This window comes from Ovis canadensis, chromosome 18, assembly GCF_042477335.2.
Source record: "Ovis canadensis isolate MfBH-ARS-UI-01 breed Bighorn chromosome 18, ARS-UI_OviCan_v2, whole genome shotgun sequence".
NCBI classification, from domain to species: domain Eukaryota; kingdom Metazoa; phylum Chordata; class Mammalia; order Artiodactyla; family Bovidae; genus Ovis; species Ovis canadensis.
In genome coordinates this window covers 34,490,810-34,510,900 of record NC_091262.1, presented here as the reverse complement: position 1 = coordinate 34,510,900, position 20,091 = coordinate 34,490,810, and the positions used below count along the sequence as shown (strand labels likewise).

The 20,091-nt window shown below is 40.6% G+C and overlaps 1 protein-coding gene across 1 annotated transcript in view; it reads left to right on the top strand.

The window, feature by feature from the left end:
- IQGAP1 (IQ motif containing GTPase activating protein 1) overlaps window positions 1-20,091 on the top strand; it is a 109,452-nt gene that overhangs the window by 42,707 nt on the left and 46,654 nt on the right. Inside the window, exons 5-9 of the mRNA XM_069560357.1 lie at window positions 2,453-2,529; window positions 11,879-11,946; window positions 13,031-13,144; window positions 13,931-14,109; window positions 15,129-15,213. Coding sequence (XP_069416458.1) covers window positions 2,453-2,529; window positions 11,879-11,946; window positions 13,031-13,144; window positions 13,931-14,109; window positions 15,129-15,213 — 523 coding nt within the window. The remainder of the gene's footprint in view (window positions 1-2,452; window positions 2,530-11,878; window positions 11,947-13,030; window positions 13,145-13,930; window positions 14,110-15,128; window positions 15,214-20,091) is intronic.

The window sequence follows — 20,091 nt, the reverse complement described above, 5'->3', positions numbered from 1 at the left end:
CATGTCAGGAAGTGCAATACGTCATGCTCTTACAGCCACTAGGCCTTTCTGCGCACCTGTAACTTCCTGATCCTGTTTTTTATATAGTATGCCCAATGGGCAATGACAGTTTAACCTTTTTGAATGATACTAAGAGTTTTGTTAATAATTGCTCTTGCTAATAGTATTTTTACTATAAAAATGCTTTTTTAATAATTTAATTTTATTACCTTTTTTGTTTACTAACAGTAGTGCATTGTCCTGAACCACAGTCTTGACAAACAGAATTCCCCAAAGGCTGTCAGAACAATTGTAGAAGGGAATGGCAACCCACTCCACTATTCTTGCCTGGAGAATTCCCATGGACAGTGGAGCCTGGCAGGCTGCAGTCCACGAGGTCGCAAAGAGTCGGACACAGCTGAAGTGACTGAGCCCATGGCTATTAGCCTTGCTCTGTAGGATTTAAATCCAGAAGATTTCTGAGTAATGTAGACTAAAGATGCTTAGCCTAAAAAATGTGTTTTTGCCCATAATATAATGTGTGATCAATAATTGACAACACCTATATAGTATTTTTAAAATTTTATTTATTTTTAGTTGGATGATGATTGATTTACAATATTGTGTTGGTTTCTGCTGTATATCAACACATATATAGTTTGGTTGAGATGTCTTTCCTAATCTTTTTATGTGGTACATACAAACTATAGAGACTTAATATAATTTTTCGATTTTTATCCACTTGACTCTTCATTATAATTGGTGCTGTTGGCCAGCTCCTCCATGAAGCATGTTATTGTTTTTGCTTATTTATTTATTTTATTATCATTATTATTTTTACTTTACGATATTGTATTGGTTTTGCCACACATGAACATGAATCGGCCACGGGTGTACACGTGTTCCCAATCCCGAGCCCCCCTCCCCCCTCCCCCCGCCACACCATTGTTTTTAATCTGCCTGATAGGCCTCTGTTTTCTTCAGCTTTTCTACCTTCTGTATCCTAGTGGGCATTCTTTAGGATGCAGTTCTGTTTTTAGCCACTTTCTCTAATTCTTATGGTTTCAGTTGTTTTGAAGGCTCTTTGCTTCACGATAAACGCAGCGTCTTCAACTGGCTACTGGACGTTTTTCTGTGGATAGCTTTCTATCTCTTGGACTTTCTCGTATCTAAAACTAAACCTGCCTTTTCTCCCAAGTGAACTTCTCCTCTGAGTAAGTGGCACCGTGTCATCATTTTCCCAGTCACCCAGGCTCAAAGCCTTGGCGTTTCCTTGGACTCCTAAACAGTCTTTCCCCAAGCCTTCCTCAGTTGTTTGCAGTGTCTGTTTTTTCTGTTGAAACCACCTCCCAGCCTGGTTTCTCCAGCTTCAATCTCTTCACTATTCACTGTGTTTTGTGCCTTGTCTGCAGTCAGATCTTCCTGAGGCTCTGGTTTTAGCTTTGGCTTCGAAGCTAGGACTTCTCTGAGGCCTGCATGTCAAGTTCAAACTGGTCTGACTGTCAAAGTCCTCATAATCTGTCTCTGTCCTATCTAACCAACCTTTTTTTTCTATTACTTTCTAAAATGGATTCTGTAATATTTTGGGGGAAGGATAACTGACTTTGACCATGATTTTCACTGATCAGGGGAAGACATGTTAGTCTTAGGAAATGAGCATATCGACCTCAGATCAGACGTGGCGACCCGCTGAATTTAAGCATATTAGTCAGCGGAGGAAAAGAAACTAACCAGGATTCCCTCAGTAACGGCGAGTGAACAGGGAAGAGCCCAGCGCCGAATCCCCGCCCCGCGGTGGGGCGCGGGACATGTGGCGTACGGAAGACCCACTCCCCGGCGCCGCTCGTGGGGGGCCCAAGTCCTTCTGATCGAGGCCAAAAAAAAAAAAAAAAGGAAATGAGCATATAATGTAAAAATTATCGAAAGAGGTGATTCTGGTACATCTTGTCTCTCTTTTGGTGCACAGCTCTTATTGGGAGCCACAGGTATTGTGGGAGTGGTGGTAGTGCTCGGTCGTGTCCAACTCTGTGACCCCATGGCTGCAGCACGCCAGGCTTCCCTGTCTCTCACTGTCTCCTGGAGTTTGCTCAAATTCATGTCCGTTGAGTCAGTGATGCTATCTAACCATCTCGTCCTCTGCTGCCGCCCCCTTCTCCTTTTGCCTTCAATCTTTCTCAGCCTCAGGGTCTTTTCTAGTGAGTCAGCTCTTAGCGTCAGGTAGCCAAAGTATTAGAGCTTCAGCTTCCAATGAATTCCTTCCAGTGAATATTCAGGGTTGATTCCTACATTAGTAAGGTTGATTCCTTACATTGCTTATGATGAATTGTCTGTTCACCCTAATGAAGTTATTTGCGGAACACTGATGATCTTTGCTAATTGTCCAAAGTTTTATTTGTATCAGTGATGGCTGGTGAATGATTAAATGAAACCAGATGGGTGCATACCTGACTCTGCTTCTTTTATTTCTCCTTAGATTTTTTATCCAGAAACTACAGACATCTATGATCGAAAGAACATGCCCAGATGTATCTACTGTATTCATGCACTGAGGTAATAGGGTTTTCTTGGTTGAATAAGCAGTATATAGGTATAGAACACAGATTGGTAGTTGCCAGACGTGGGGATTTGGGAGTGGGTGAAATGAGTGAAGGTGGTCAAAAGGTACAAACTCCCTGTTATAAAGTAAACAGGTCCCGGGAATGTAAGGTACACCATGGTGACTATAGTTAATAATACTGTATTACGTATTTGAAAGTGGCTAAGAGAGTAGATCTTAAAAGTTCTCATTACAAGAAAAAAAATTGTAATTATGTGTGGTGATGGAAGTTAACTGGACTTACTATGGTGATCATATTATGCTATACACCCGAAATTAATGTAACATTATTATGTCAGCCATATCTCTCTGAACTATGCATTTCATTTGAGATATAGCCCCTTTCTTTTAAATTAAAATCTCTTAAAATTATAAAAAACTATATGTATTTGAAAACTTATTGTTTACCATTTTGTTTCAACCTGATAAACTGAATTACAAAATACACTGTGTCTTTTTTTTAAACTCTTTATTCAGTAGTGGAGTATAGCCAAGTAACAATGTTGTAGTAGTTTTAGGTGAACATGAAGGGTCTCAGCCATACATATACATGTATCCGTTCTCCCTCAAAGCTTCGTCCCATCCAGGCCACCACATAACACTGAGCAGAGTTCCGTGTGCTATATATATAGCAGGTCCTTGTCGGTTACCCATTTTAAATATAGCAGTTTGTGTACATGTCCATCCCAAGCTCCCGAACTATACCTTCCCCCCGGTCTTTCCACCTCAGCAACCATAAGTTCGTTCTCTTAAGTTTGTGAGTCTTTCTGAACATAATACTCTATGTCTTGATACTGATTGGTAACATAGTACCAGCAATTATCAAATGGTTGATTGATAATTTGTTTAGTTATCTAGGACCTTGACAAGTCATTTGTTCCTTAAATAATTTTTATGACAATGTAAATATAATAAATAGGAATTGAAACAAGGTATAATTTTTTTCTCAGTTTCATAGTAAATTTGGAAGATGACTTAATTTCAGGTCCTCAGCCCTTAGAAGGAACACAGTACTAAATTGGAGGGAGGAGGTGATCTGTCTGGAGGGGGCGGGGTAGGATGGGAGGGGAGCAGGTGCTGGTAGTCTGGTATTTCAGAGTGGCTTAGATTTACTGGATGGCCATAGGACTAAACCAGAAGGCGATACAAGTGGGTGAGTATAAGAAGGAACATGGACTATGAGATTTCTTTTCGCTTGGGCTGTTCTTTTTATATAGCATCCTGTGTGTGCACCTAATAAATGTTAATTGTATATATAAATGTATGTATAATGTTGTTGTTGTACAAGAAGCCTGCTGTCTCCAGTTTCTTGATCAAATGTGTGCCAAACCCTGGGTATCACTGAAATCAGCATGAAACCCTTGAAAGAGAGAATGTAACTGAGGGCTGGTAGACCTCTTGTGTGGACTGATGGATGCATTAACCCCCTCAGAGTTTCCCTCCCTAGGCTCTCTACCTTCTCGTCCATCTGTTAGGCTGCATTGAGAGCTATCTTTCCAGAACAGTCTTCATATTACCAGACACTTCATAAAATGCTTTGATGATTCCTTTGTAGTGTCACCTCTAGTCATTCCCTCCCGTGTATCTGTGCTCTAGTATCTCATGCCTTTGCTTCTGCTGTTTCCTCTGCCTAAAATGCCCTTTTCTCCCTGGTTTAACCTGTGCTCTTCCCCGGGTGCCACCTCAGGATGCTGCTATAAGTATCTTCTCTTGCTTTTTCCTTCTGAAGCAGAATTAGCTACTTACCATCTTTGTGCTCCTTTAGCATTGCCAAGAAAATGCATTGGTCATAGCAAACACCCTCTTCCAACAACACAAGAGAAGACTCTACACATGGACATCACCAGATGGTCAACACTGAAATCAGATTGATTATATTCTATGCAGCCAAAGATGGAGAAGCTCTATACAGTCGATAAAAACAAGACCAGGAGCTGACTGTGGCTCAGATCATGAACTCCTTATTACCAAATTCAGACTTAAATTGAAGAAAGTAGGGAAAACCACTAGACCATTCAGGTATGACCTAAATCAAATCCCTTATGATTATACAGTGGAAGTGAGAAATAGATTTAAGGGCCTAGATCTGATAGATAGAGTGCCTGATGAACTATGGAATGAGGTTTGTGACATTGTACAGGAGACAGGGATCAAGACCATCCCCATGGAAAAGAAATGCAAAAAAGCAAAATGGCTGTCTGGGGAGGCCTTACAAATAGCTATGAAGAGAAGAGAGGTGAAAAGCAAAGGAGAAAAGGAAAGATATAGGCATCTAATTGCAGAGTTCCAAAGAATAGCAAGAAGAGATAAGAAAGCCTTCTTCAGCGATCAATGCAAAGAAATAGGGGGAAACAACAGATTGGGAAAGACTAGAGATCTCTTCAAGAAAATTAGAGATACCAAGGGAACATTTCATGCAAAGATGGGCTTGATAAAGGACAGAAATGGTATGGACCTAACAGAAGCAGAAGCTATTAAGAAGAGGTGGCAAGAATATACAGAAGAACTGTAGAAAAAAGATCTTCACGACCCAGATAGTCATGATGATGTGATCACTAATCTAGAGCCAGATATCTTGGAATGTGAAGTCAAGTGGGCCTTAGGAAGCATCACTATGAACAAAGCTAGTGGAGGTGATGGAATTCCAGTGGAGCTATTTCAAATCCTGAAAGATGATGCTGTGAAAGTGCTGCACTCAATATGCCAGCAAATTTGGAAAACTCAGCAGTGGCCACAGGACTGGAACAGGTCAGTTTTCATTCCAATTCCAAAGAAAGGCAATGCCAAAGAATGCTCAAACTACCGCACAATTGCACTCATCTCACATGCTAGTAAAGTAATGCTCAAAAATAATAATAATAAAATAAATAAAGTAATGCTCAAAATTCTCCAATCCAGGCTTCAGCAATACGTGAACCATGAACTCCCTGACGTTCAAGCTGGTTTTAGAAAAGGCAGAGGAACTAGAGATGCCAGAGATCAAATTGCCAACATCCGTTGGATCATGGAAAAAGCAAGAGAGTTCCAGAAAAACATCTATTTCTGCTTTATTGACTATGCCAAAGCCTTTTTCTGTGTGGATCACAATAAACTGTGGAAAATTCTGAGAGAGATGGGGATACCAGACCATCTGACCTGCCTCTTGAGAAATCTGTATGCAGGTCAGGAAGCAACAGTTAGAAGTGGACATGGAACAACAGACTGGTTCCAAATAGGAAAAGGAGTGTGTTGAGGCTGTATATTGTCACCCTGCTTATGTAACTTATATGCCAAATACATCATGAGAAACGCTGGGCTGGAGGAAGCACAAGCTGGAATCAAGATTGCCAGGAGAAATATCAATAACCTCAGATATGCAGATGACACCACCCTTATGGCAGAAAGTGAAGATGAACTAAAGAGCCTCTTGATGAAAGTGAAGGAGGAGGGTGAAAAAGTTGTCTCAGCATTCAGAAAACTTAAGATCATGGCATCTGGTCCCATCACTTCATGGCAGATAGATGGGGAAACGGTGGAAACAGTGGCTTACTTTATTTTTGGGGGCTCCAAAATCACTGCAGATGGTGACTGCAGCCATGAAATTAAAAGATGCTTACTCCTTGGAAGGAAAGTTATGACCAACCTAGATAGTATATTCAAAAGCAGAGACATTACTTTGCCAACTAAGGTCCATCTAGTCAAGGCTATGGTTTTTCCTGTGGTCATGTATGGATGTGAGAGTTGGACTGTGAAGAAGGCTGAGCGCTGAAAAATTGATGCTTTTGAACTGTGGTGTTGGAGAAGACTCTTGAAAGTCCCTTGGACTGCAAGGAGATCCAGCCAGTCCATTCTGAAGGAGATCAACCCTGGGATTTCTTTGGAAGAAATGATGCTAAAGCTGAAACTCCAGTACTTTGGCCGCCTCATGCGAATAGTTGACTCATTAGAAAAATCTCTGATGCTGGGAGGGATTGGGGGCAGGAGGAGAAGGGGACGGCCGAGGATGAGATGGCTGGATGGCATCATGCACTCGATGGACGTGAGTCTGAGTGAACTCCGGGAGATGGTGATGAACAGGGAGGCCTGGCGTGCTGCGATTCATGGGGTCGCAAAGAGTCGGACACGACTGAGTGACTGAACTGAACTGAACATACCTCTCACTCCACTTATCTTACTTTTTACACTGTCCTCTGGTTACTGTTTCTGCTTGGCTGTCTTGTGGACTCCTTTGGGGCAAGAAGTATTTCCTTTGTTCTTTATCTTTGTGTTGTTAGTACTTAGATGCCTGGTATATAACCACAATAAATGTGTGTGTCCAACTTATACATTATAACAAATCTCCCTCCCTTTCTCCAGCCCAAGGGGATAATTTGTGCCCTGTCAGTGAAAAAGGAAATGGTACTTTGTCTTTATCAAAGGGCTCTTCATGTTTGTCTCTGCTTATCCAGTCATGGTTCAGTTCAGTTCTCACTTTCTTGGTGAAGTTTCTCCAATGACAGCTTTTATCTTTTCCTAAGCCTCTGGATTTTTTTGTTTGTTTGTTTGTTTTGTGTGTGTTTAGTTATATATTCCTTCTTTCATATCTTTTCTTCCTATTATATTTATTAGCATCTTAGTGACAGAAGTCATGCATTACTTTTTTTCTCTCAGAGGTACATGGCATAATGTTGGACAGACAATGGTAAAATGAGGATTTAAGAACATTGTTCAGGAATAGGTGATAAGTCAGAGAATTTTCAGAATGTAGCCATTTCCGATGTATATGTCTGAGCTAAAATCAGATTAATTCTGAGTGCTGTGGTTGGCTCAGGGTTCCGTGAGGCCTGTCAGTGTTGCTAATCTTGTGAAGGCAGTACCCACCATGGTATCTGAAGTTGGCAGGCAGAGAAGCTAAGCTGGCAGAGTTCCTCTCTGCTAGGCCTGTAGCTACAACTCTCTGCCATGTAACCTGGGTCCCAGGCCCTCACTTCCCCTGAAGAGAGACTGAAGAACTAACGGTGCCTTTCTCATGATGGAATCAGAATGAGAAAGGGAGGAAGCCTGCTATTGTTCTCTATTTCTCTGCAATAGGCAGTTTGTGCTTAGAAAGTATATACACAGCAGTGTGTCCCGGTTGGTGATTTACAATTTCTTTCCTCCCTGTTTTTCCTGAGGGGTGGGTTGGCCACTCTTGGTAATATGTAGGAAGTATTTCTAAGTGCTTGAGGCTCTTGTTTACCTTCACAGGACTGTGTTCAAGGCCGCTCCCTCACTCCACTTAACCTGTTTTGGGTGAGGCACTTTTTCCCTTTGGATCAATAGTGATAAAGAAGCATTATCTCCTTGTTTTCCCCCTTCCTGCCATCTGTCATCACCCCCCCACCGCCCCAAGTCTTCGTTATTCCTGAGGTACTCACTGTTCTTAAGTCAGACTAAATTACTCTTATAGGTTACACTCCACTCTCAGATAAGACTCTACTTCTCCATTATTCCAGATGTATTTGTATACTTCCTTTCCATTCCCTACCCACATGCTTTATCTTTTTAAGAATTCACTTTGGGGTTAAATTGGCCCATAATCGTTTATCTTAAATTCAAAAAAACATGCTGAAAACTCTGAATTTTGGTTCAGTTCAAACTCATTTGTTGGCAAGATCTGATCAGTATTAATTGAGATTACATAGAATGTATATCTACTTAATGTGATTATTCAGATGTTTTTCTGCAGAAAAGGTAATGTATTTGATTAGGGGTGCTTCCCCAAGAGTTGTTGGGGGGTGTTTTATAATGCTGCATACACTGTACAACTTTTCTGAGAAATCCTAAGTTAGTATTTGGCCCAGAGAATTTAGGTAAAGGATGTGGGCCTGTACTAGATTCTGTTTCCTCATCACCTTCTGTGTTTAAGAGCATTTGTTAGTGATCTTTGAGATTAGCATAGTGATTTCTTTCATAGGTTACTGTACAGTCACTGATTTGTATTCCCTGGTGGCTCAGACAGTAAAGCGTCTGCCTGCAATGCAGGAGACCCGGGTTTGATCCCTGGGTTGGGAAGATCCCCTGGAGAAGGAAATGGCAACCCATTCCAGTACTGTTGCCTAGAAAATTCCATGGATGGAGGAGCATGGTGGGCTATATAGTCCATAGGGGTTGCAAAGAGTGGACACGATCGAGTGACTTCACTTTCACTTTCTTTCACTTTCACAGTCGTTGATGATAATCAGAATCCAGATAGGCTGACACAAGCTTCTCATTGCTATAGAGTATAACTTAATTAGGAAAAAAAAAGAAAAGAAATCTGAACTCAATTACAGGCTGATTGTGATAGATAGCTGATAGCTTATTTGTGAAAGCAAGCATAGGAGGCCAGGAACAAAAACTGAAAGTGATGTTTGTTGTTAGGATTTTTAAGTTTTAGCTGTGAGTTTAAGTGCTTTCGAACATGGAGCAACATGGAACACAACAGACTGGCTCCAAATAGGAAAAGGAGTGCGTCAGGCTGGATACTGTCACCCTGCTTGTTTAACTCATAGGCAGAGTACATCATGAGAAACGCTGGGCTGGAAGAAGCACAAGCTGGAATCAAGAGTGCCGGAAGAAATATCAATAACCTCACCTAAGCTGGTTTTACAAAAGGCAGAGGAACCAGAGATCAAATTGCCAACATCCGCTGGATCATGGAAAAAGCAAGAGAGTTCCAGAAAAACATCTATTTCTGCTTTATTGACTATGCCAAAGCCTTTGACTGTGTGGATCACAATCAACTGTGGAAAATTCTGAAAGAGATGGGAGTACCAGACCACCTAACCTGCCTCTTGAAAATCTGTACGCAGGTCAGGAAGTAACAGTTAGAACTGGACATGGAACAACAGACTGGTTCCAAATAGGAAAAGGAGTGTGTCAAGGCAGTATATTGTCACCCTGCTTATTTAACTTCCATGCAGAGTACATCATGAGAAATGCTGGACTGGAAGAAGCACAAGCTGGAATCAAGATTGCCGGGAGAAATATCAATAACCTCAGATATGCAGATGACACCACCCTTATGACAGAAAGTGAAGAGGAGCTAAAAAGCGTCTTGATGAAAGTGAAAGAGGAGAGTGAAAAAGTTGGCCTAAAGCTCAACATTCAGAAAACGAAGATCATGGCATCTGATCCCATCACTTCATGGGAAATAGATGGGGAAACAGTGGAAACAGTGTCAGACGTTTTTTTTTGGGGCTCCAGAATCACTGCAGATGGTGACTGCAGCCATGAAATTAAAAGACGCCTATTCCTTGGAAGAAAAGTTATGACCAACCTAGATAGCATATTCAAAAGCAGAGACATTACTTTGCCAACTAAGGTCCATCTAGTCAAGGGTATGGTTTTTCCAATGGTCATGTATGGATGTGAGAGTACTGTGAAGAAAGCTGAGCGCTGAAGAATTGATGCTTTTGAACTGTGGTGTTGGAGAAGACTCTTGAGAGTCCCTTGGACTGCAAGGAGATCCAACCAGTCCATTCTGAAGGAGATCAGCCTGGGTGTTCTTTGGAGGGAATGATGCTAAAGCTGAAACTCCAGTACTTTGGCCGCCTCATGAGAAGAGTTGACTCATTGGAAAAGACTCTGATGCTGGGAGGGATTGGGGGCAGGAGGAAAAGGGGACAACAGAGGATGAGATGGCTGGATGGCATCACCGACTCGATGGACGTGAGTTTGAGTGATCTCCGGGAGTTGGTGATGAATAGGGAGGCCTGGCATGCTGCGATTCATGGGGTCACAAAGAGTTGGACACAACTGAGCAATGAATTGAACTGAACTGAACTAAGCGCTTTCAAGGCTGAATAAGAGGACCCAAGTGGCCATTATGATTCCATTTATAGTTCCAGCATGTCCTTAAAATATTCCTAGTAATTAAAATGAGATAAAAGCAAGATGATGCCCATCTGCTTTCAGCTTCCCTTCTCTGCTTTTTACAGCAACTAGTGATAGCATTGTGATGCCTTTGATTATCATTGAAGACATTAGGAACTCACTCTTTTTGGGGCTGTGAAAGTAACATGCTCAAGCTTTTGTTGAAGTGTGGCAACCACTTTCTTGTTCTACAGTAGAAATAAAAGAGGAAGAAGTTTCTGGAGAAAAATATTTTTACCAATTTAGAATGCATATGGAACATACTGTACAGGGAAAGTACATGAAGAAGCATATTACATGTCCAGAAAGTTATTAGCTCTTTGACTTTGGAAACTGTGTTGAATAATGTAAAATCTTTGGAGAGAGGAACTTTATTTCCATCTCGAGCATTTTATTGAAAAGAAAAGCCCATAATTGTATATGTATCATTTGTATTTGTACTTACCTGAGAAAATGATTGGTTACTGTGGATGTATGTATTCTAATGTGTTTTCAGAATACTTGATTTTTTTAAGAGTATGCATTTGGGTTTCTCTTATACCGTTTGGATGCTGATCAGTTTTGTGAATGCAGTGTATGTGATACATGTTTGTATTTAGATAACATTTGGATGTAGAGAGTATCTGCAAATGCTGTAGGCTACTTTGTTGAGTCTGTGGTTTGTTTCTTAGATATTTTTTATTTCCTCTCTTATTACTAGGCTGTCAGTGTCTTGCTCATGTTAATCCCTGTGGAATGGTTTTCTGATCTAATTTATTCTGAGCTGGTAGAGCCTTAGTCTCTGGTTAATCTGATTCATATTTATAGACATCCATCCATCTGTGAAATATTGATTATTATTTATTAATATCTGTCAGGCTCTGGGTAGGCCACTGGTAAACAAGACTTTTATTGACCCTGACCATGGGGCTTAGAGTCTAGGAGATTTTTATTTAAAGAGTAAAGATTTATGATATATACTTTATGTAAAACTCTTAAAGTACCTGAATTAAACTTTTCCACCAGTAATACGAATTCAGCTTAAGTAAGATTTGCTGAGTCATTTTCATGAGACTTTTCTAAAACGTCTTTTCAGTTAAAAGTTACTGATCACAGGAAGTTAAACAGAAGGGAAGAGACTTCACTTACATTTGTTATAATAACATTTATGTTAATGTCTGATTGCTTATTGGATTTGTCCTGGAGCTAGGACTTAAACTTGTGTCTCCTGAGTCCCAGCCCAGTGCTTTTTGCATTACATTATGTGACTTTTAAGGACCTCCTTGTTATATAAAACTAAAAGAAGGCTCTGAGATAAAGTATCATAGCGGCTGAGTGTAATATGGCAGAGTCCTGGGAGTCTCCTTGTTCAGAATGCTTCTGTTCTTTATGCTGGTTTTCCCCTTTGACTTTAGAGCAGCAGAACATCTGGCTGGGAGTCCTGACTCTTTTGCGTATTATGTCTTCTAGTTTGTACCTGTTCAAACTAGGCCTGGCTCCTCAGATTCAAGATCTGTACGGAAAGGTTGACTTCACAGGTAAGAAGTTCCAGACCTGGCGGGAAGTGCTTGATTTATGTGGAAATAGCCTGGAGAGTCAACTGTACCAATCTTAAAGATGCGGGGCTTTAAAAACACTGTGCCAGCAGAGATTTAAAAAAAAAGCATGAGGAACCTGCTTCCCTGGTGTGGTGGAAGGAACACAGGACTTGGGGTTTCAGGCTCTGTTCTCTCAGTTATGACATGGTGTGGTTGAGAAGTCTCCATTTTCTTCTATCTAAATTAGAAAGAATATTAACATCTAATATTAAATGGTCACGTACAGTGAGAAAAGCTTTATGACAGTCTTTCCCTTTCCCTTCCGGTGAGCACCATTTGTAGGCAAACGAAGTGGTGTGATGGTGGTGAGATGATACAAAGTTGACAATTTACTAATTTTAAAACTTTAGTTTATTTGGGTGGGTGTTTCTGTGTATATTTGCTATAGTCAAATCCTTAAAGAGATGGGGGCTTGGGGAGAAAAAGAACAGGGGGAATATTGGCGAAGGGTAAAATAGACTCAAATATTTTTGAACTGGTGATTATTTTATAGGCCTATAGGTAATACAGCTTTTATCTATGATGTTTTTTCTTCCAGGGAAGTTGTTCCCCAGACTTGGGGCAAGGGCCAAACCTTAAAATGTTTCTTTTATCATTTGGCTTCTGGCCTTAGACACAAAATTGTTTAGTAGTAGCTAGTGACTTGGATTATAAAGACTAAGATAACTGGCTTGTGATTCACTTCTTGTTCGAGGTCCCTTTAAAGCTACTCCATTCATAAGTTCATTAGAGGAAATCCCATTAGTAGCAGTTTGGGAAAACTATTCTGTATAGAGCCATTCTCATGTTATGGTTATTTCTGATGCTCTTGATAGTACTAGTAATAGTTCCTGTGTCTGTTGAATGCATGTTATATACCAGATATCAGGTTAAGTGCTTTCCGTATATTATCTTATTTAAATCCTTATGACAACCCTAAGAGTTAGATATCATTTTTTATCCAGTACATTTTGTGGTTAAGGAATCTGTTTCCTTCTAAGGCCTGAAAAGGTGCTTACCTTTGGGTCTTCATTCTTTCCTGTAGAAGAAGAAATCAACAACATGAAGATTGAACTGGAGAAGTATGGGATTCAGATGCCTGCCTTTAGCAAGATTGGGGGTATTCTGGCTAATGAGCTGTCAGTGGATGAAGCTGCATGTAAGAAGAGAGTGATTTCATGGGTTCAAGCGGAGTTGTTGCTTCTGCTTTCAATGATTAATACTATAATGGTGGTCTTGGACATGAGGCATTTTGCCAGCAGGTGTCTAGTGGCTCAGACAGTAAAGAGAGAGTCTGCTTGCTATGCAGGAGGTCCCAGTTCGATCTCTGGGTCGGGAAAATCCCCTGGAGAAGGGAATGGCAACCCTCTCCAGTATCCTTGCCTGGAGAATCCCCATGGACAGAAGAGCCTGGTAGGCTACTGTCCATGGAGTTGCAAAGAGTCAGACATGACTGAGCAACTAACACTTCTTTCTTTAGGTCAGTAGATATAGTTTCAAACACTGCTATACAGTTGTCTATGCTGTTAATTGGAAATAAGTGAGAAAAAATCAAATAAGTTTGATTAAAATAAAAGCACTAGAAAGCAAATTTTACATTTCAATGCCTTTTTTAGTTTCTTATCTTCTAATGGAGTTTACATGATAATTAAGGGTGAACATTTCCATAACAAATGCTCACATGCTCCCTGCAAAGTCCCTTACTGAATGTTTTCCCCATAAGATTCCAGGTTGAGCATTTCAGATATGGATTATAGGCAGAGCTGTGACTTTTTGTGTTAGGGAAAAGACAGGGCTCACAAGATCTGGGGATTCCTCTAACCCCTCTGTCTATGAAAAAGCAGCCTCTGTTTGTGCTGGGGGATTGCCATGTTTGAATGTGTAATGTACATCCTTTACTTTATATAACCTCAGTGTTCTGTGTTTTGAATTCTTTTTTTTTCAGTACATGCGGCTGTTATTGCCATTAATGAAGCTATTGACCACAGAATTCCAGCTGACACCTTCACAGCTTTGAAAAATCCCAATGCCATGCTTGTGAATCTTGAAGAATGCTTGGCCTCTACCTACCAGGACATACTTTACCAGGCCAAACAGGACAAAATGGCAAATGCTAAAAACAGGGTAAAAATGGAACATTTGCTCTTTTTAATTGATCTGTAGAGGCTTCCATGGTAGCTCAGCTGGTAAAGAATCTGCCTGCAATGCAGGAGACCCCAGTTCAATTCCTGCATCGGAAAGATCTGCTGGAGCAGGGATAGGCTACCCACTCCAGTATTCTCAGGCTTCCCTGGTGGCCCAGCTGGTAAAGAATCCGCCTGCAACGTGGGAGACCTGGGTTCGATTGCTGGGTTGGGAAGATCCCCTGGAGAAGGGAAGGGCTACCCACTCCAGTATCCTGGCCTGGAGAATTCCATGGACTGTATAGTCCATGGGGGTCACAAAGAGTCAAATACAACTGAGCGACTTTCACTTTTCACAACTGATTTACAGTCTTTCATTATTTAATATGACTCCATTTTAAAGATCAGTTTTATTGAGATACTAATTGATGTATAATAAAACCCAGCCATGTAAAGTATCCAGTTTGATGAGTTTTGACCAGTATATACAGATATGTGACCACCACCCACAAAGTGCCCATATCTCCCTTTCAGAGTCAACCTCTACTGCCTCCCTCTGTCCACCCCTGACCCCGGCAACTCCAGGTCTATTTTTTATCACTTTAGCTTATCTTTTTTGGAATTTTATATAAATGAAATGGAGTTACCAATATGTAGTCTTTCAGTATTAGATTCTATTTTGACATCTACTTTCTTCTTGAATTGTGTGCAAACCTGTGAGAGGCTCTGACATCTAGTCTGAGACAAGGATTCAGGCTCCCAGATGAGCAGGGCAGGGTTCACCAGTGTCTCCTTCTGCCGGATTCTGGAAGAACCCCTTGAGCTTGTTACTTACGAGTGGATCTCCTTTCTATGTTTTTGGTCACAATCAGGTAGCACTCTGCTTTGTTGTTTATTAAGGATTTTAAGCCACACCCTTCCTTGCTCTTGACTCTGTCGTGGTGGGGGAGGAACACGTGTATTTCTGTGGTCTTCCTGGAGACCTCAGCTAATTTAGCTACACCTTTTATTCATCTTCAGACAGAAAGCTCTGAGAGAGAAAGGGACGTTTATGAGGAACTGCTCACTCAAGCTGAAATTCAAGGCAACATAAATAAGGTCAACTGTAAGTATGTGCCCCTGTCAAGCCTCTAAAGGAATGTCACTGAATAATGGGCCTGTGGACCTGTCCATGGTTTAAGTCCGTATCAGGCACTTGTGGGTTTGCCTAGGAACCATCGCCTGATGACTGTCTTTTGTGCTCCTGCGTCTTCTCTTTGGGCTAACATGGTCCTCAGGCAGCACGCCCCCCGCCCCCCCTGCTCTTCTGTTGTAACTCGCAGACTGGAGTTTTTGGCTGCAGTTTTACTCTTTTCACCCTGTGTTAGACACTTAAATCTGAAGAGGGATTTTGTTTTTCTGTTTTTAAAGTAATACTAGTTTTGTTTTTCTTTTAAAGAGTAATACAAGTTATCTAGAAATGAGCCACAAATAAAAAATAAGACTCCTAAGAATGACCATGCTTGGTATTTTTAACATATCCTTCAAAATGTATTTAAACAGAAATGAGGTTGTCCTGTTCACCTTGATTTTTGTATATGTGTTACACAAAAATTAATTTGAAAAATTAATTTCTTGAATTAATTTAGTCTCTCTTTTGCAAAAGAACCTGCATCAGTTTCTTATTACTTGCCAATCAAACGCTGTTCCCTGGCCTCATGGAGCTGTTTATGCACTGTTTCATGCATACAGCTCTCTAGATACTCATGTGCCTACTCATCTCCCACGTTCATTGTGTTCATTTTATGACTCATGAAGAGTGGCTCTGGAGTTGTTCAGACCTGGGATTTGATCTCTTGCCCTTGTATTAATCATTGTGGGAACTGGGCACCTGTGGCATAGAATCATTATACGCGTGATGAGATAATATATGTTAATTGGCTCGTATTTAGTAAACACTCAATAATATCATCATTACTGTTGTTAATCATGTAACTGCCCCACTGTAATGCCCTCACGCCTCATCTCTTACCTCATCCAAATTATACCCATCATTCAAGATTCAGCTCAGTTCTCACCTCAGCGTGTATCCTAGCTCACAATATACTTGCCTTTCACATCTCCTACAGCATCTGTATGCTTAACCACACGATTTTGTATTTACTTCTCTGTTGTCTTTTTTCGTTTTGTTTTGTTTTTTTACATCTGTATAGACTTAAACTTGGGAGAAGGCAATGGCATCCCACTCCAGTACTCTTGCCTGGAAAATCCCATGGATGGAGGAGCCTGGTAGGCTCCAGTCCATGGGGTCGCTAAGAGTCGGACACGACTGAGTGACTTCACTTTCACTTTTCACTTTCATGCATTGGAGAAGGAAATGGCAACCCACTCCAGTGTTCTTGCCTGGAGAATCCCAGGGATGGGGGAGCCTGGTGGGCTGCCATCTCTGGGGTTGCACAGAGTCGGACACGACTGAAGCGACTTAGCAGCAGCTTAGCAGACTTAACTTGAGTTTACTTATGAATTCTGCTTCTTTTTAAATCCTCATAATTCCTAGCATAGAGTTAGAGTCACCGAAAGAAGTAAAGAAAACCTTGTTTAATTCAACCAGACTTGACCTTATGTTATTTTGATCAAGATGATAATAATAGTAGTAATAGTCATCAGGGTCCTCTCTGTTCTTTGGAGATCCTAATTTCTCACTTGTACTAATGCTCTGAATAACTGGTGAGAATTTATAGATTTTGCCAACTCCTTATGGTAGAGAGTTCTAAATCCTGACCAGGAGTCTGTGTGTTTTGTTCCATTCTGGTTCCTTTAGGATAAATAGCTTTCTGAATAGAGCTGTAGTTCCATTCACGTGTGGGTAAACCAGAATGTCCTTGCACTCAGTTCTCTCTGTAGAAGAAAGTCTAGCACATTTCCTGCTGTACACACTGCATAAAATACTCTTTTATTTACTGAGGGACTTTACTATGTTGTGTGGGGCCTTTATTGCTATACCTGGCTGATTATGTTAGAGTTAGTTATAAACTCATAAGGAAAGAAACGTATGTGTATATTTTGGAAGTGTTCCATGCATATTGTTCTTACATGGTCAAAGGAACAAAATAATAAAACTTCCCTCAGATATGTTTCAGTGAGGAAGGTAGGCAAATGCATAATTTCAGGGCAACTTGGCTAGAACAATTCAGTGAATAATTTCAAGGCAACCAGAGACGTGTGAAATACAGTCAGAGTAAAGAAAAGAATGATGACTTTTCCTCAAGGTTTGTACATGACCCTTCACTGGGGTTCTTAGGGTAGATAAGGAGGTGAGGATAAGGCAGAATTCTCAATAGAGGGACAGTCTTTTCCTAACAGTAGGGAAAGTCAGAGACAAGGGAACGTTGGAAGACAGAGGGACTTTTAGGTCCCAAGAATTATCTTAATGTAATTATAGATAAGATTCTTTCCCTAGGGCTTGCAGTGTAGCCATTATGCTGCCCCAGAAGAAAGCTGCAGGCCAAATAGTTATAAATGAGAAAGAGTTCTTATTTTTTTGTTAAGTAGGATAAGAAAAATTAGATAATTAAAGCATAGTGGGAGAAAGTATGTGAATAATGTTCCGGACCAGTGGTCCCCAACCTTTTTGGCACCAAGGACCAGTTTTATGGAAGGTAAATTTTCCATGAACCAGGGTGATGGGGGTGGGGGTGGGAAATGGCTTCAGGATGATTCAAGCACTTTATATTTCTTGTGTGCTTTATTTCTGTTGTTATTACATCAGCTTTACCTCAGATCATCAGGCATTAGATCCTGGAGGTTGGGAACCCCTGTTCTAAACTTTATAGTATAAGTATTAGTAAATATCCACTTAAATATTTACATATTTATGTACATAGTAAGTTTACCTTTCCAGTAAAAGCATAAATGACTAGATACCTTTGCAGATGGATCATCTGAAACTCTGTGTTACAGAGAGGAAGCCTGGTTGTTACCAGCCTGTGTTGCTTGTATTTTTAGTCCCCCACTACTACAGAAGCTTCCTGAGGATGGAGACAACCTGTTTGTTTTGTTCTTGACTATGTTTACAGCCTGGTCCTTGTGGTGGGAAAATGCTTGGTTAGTTGGCTAGCGGCCACGTAGACCTGCAGCCATGATTCAGAGAGCTGCTCACCTCCTCTTTGTGGTGACCTGTGAGCCAAATCATAGGGGAGAAGGTTGGGAAGAGGAGAACACTCTTAGGAATCTAGCCTTTCGCCCTTTTACCTCTTGGTGTTATTTATTAGTTCTGGTTTGAGACTGTTTTTCCTTGGACTATTTTCTTTATGACATCTTACGTTAATTTTCTTTTTTGTTTTTGTTTTTGTTTTTTTTTTTTTACAAATGAAAACAGTTTAAACTGATAACTACTGCTGTGCCCCCAGTATTTTGATTTTTAGTATTTTATTATTGATTTGTTTTGCTACTTTGGTGATAAGATTAGATGTTCATTCCTGGGTGGGGCATGGGAAGGAGAACCCTATTTTTTCTTCTAAAAATAGGGAAGCTGAAAATAATAATTACGATTTTCCAGGGGCTGTCATTTCTGAAATCAGAAAATGTATTATTTTGACTTTCAACTTAATACCTTATTTATTTTATAATATGCAAAGTACTTTCACATGTATGATTTAATTTAATCTCATGAGGAATCTTAGGAGGAATGTACCTTTATTATCATTTTCAGATTAAGGGAAATCTGCATTTTTACTGTTGATAATGTGTTAATGACTTGTGTGATGTCAGGTTCTATGCTAGAAGTACAGAATGTTGAGGCAGCGCTGAGAGCCCCTTCTGCTCCACACGGTCAGACCAGCCTTGATGTCTCAGCACTGCTTAGGGGCAGGAGATGCCAGGATGATGGAGGGATTCAGAATGATGCTGTATAAGGAATATTTGAAGGAAGTAAGGCTCTTTGGTTGGGAGTAGACTGTCACAGGGAAGAGGGGTTGGAGGTACTCAAGTATCAACTCTAGTGTGTAAGCTTTAACAATTTTTTTTTAAACAGAATCATCTAGAGATGTAGTAAATTGCAGTGGGAGACACTTTCTCCTGTGTAGTAGTTCAGTCTGGATAAAGACTCGGCATTTTATCGGGAATGCAGGCATGTATCATTGGTGCCTCTTAAATTGCTGCCCTTATTGGTGCCAAGCTGTCTACATCTAGAAGTTTGTAAGTAGGCCTAGGGTGTGGTCTAGGAATCCATTAATTCTGAACACCCTGAGAACCTCTGAACTTGGAGACTTTAAGGTTCTCTTCCACCCTCAAAGCCTAATGCTGCTGTGATGCTTCACAGGAAAGGCTATCTTTTTTTTTTTTTAATTTTACTTTATTTTACTTTACAATACTGTATTGGTTTGCCATACATCAACATGAATCTACCACGGGTGTACACATGTTCCCAATCCTGAACCCCACTCCCACCTCCCTCTCCATACCATCTCTCTGGGTCATCCCAGTGCACCAGCCCCAAGCATCCTGTATCCTGCATTGAACCTAGACTGGCAATTCATTTCTTACATGATATTATACGTATTTCAATGCCATTCTCCCAAATCATCCCACCCTCTCCCTCTCCCACAGAGTCCAAAAGACTGTTCTATACATCTGTGTCTCTTCTGCTGTCTCGCATACAGGGTTATCATTACCATCTTTCTAAATTCCATATATATGTGTTAGTATACTGTATTGGTGTTTTTCTTTCTGGCTTACTTCACTCTATATAATCGGCTCCAGTTTCATCCACCTCATTAGAACTGATTCAAATGTATTCTTTTTAATGGCTGAGTAATGCTCCATTGTGTATATGTACCACAGCTTTCTTATCCATTTATCTGCTGATGGACATCTAGGTTGCTTCCATGTCCTGGCTATTATAAACAGTGCTGCGATGAACATTGGGATACACGTGTCTCTTTCACGTGAAAGGCTATCTAATTTTATTTCCCCAGTCTGAACTGAGACTGGTTTTTGGGAAGGA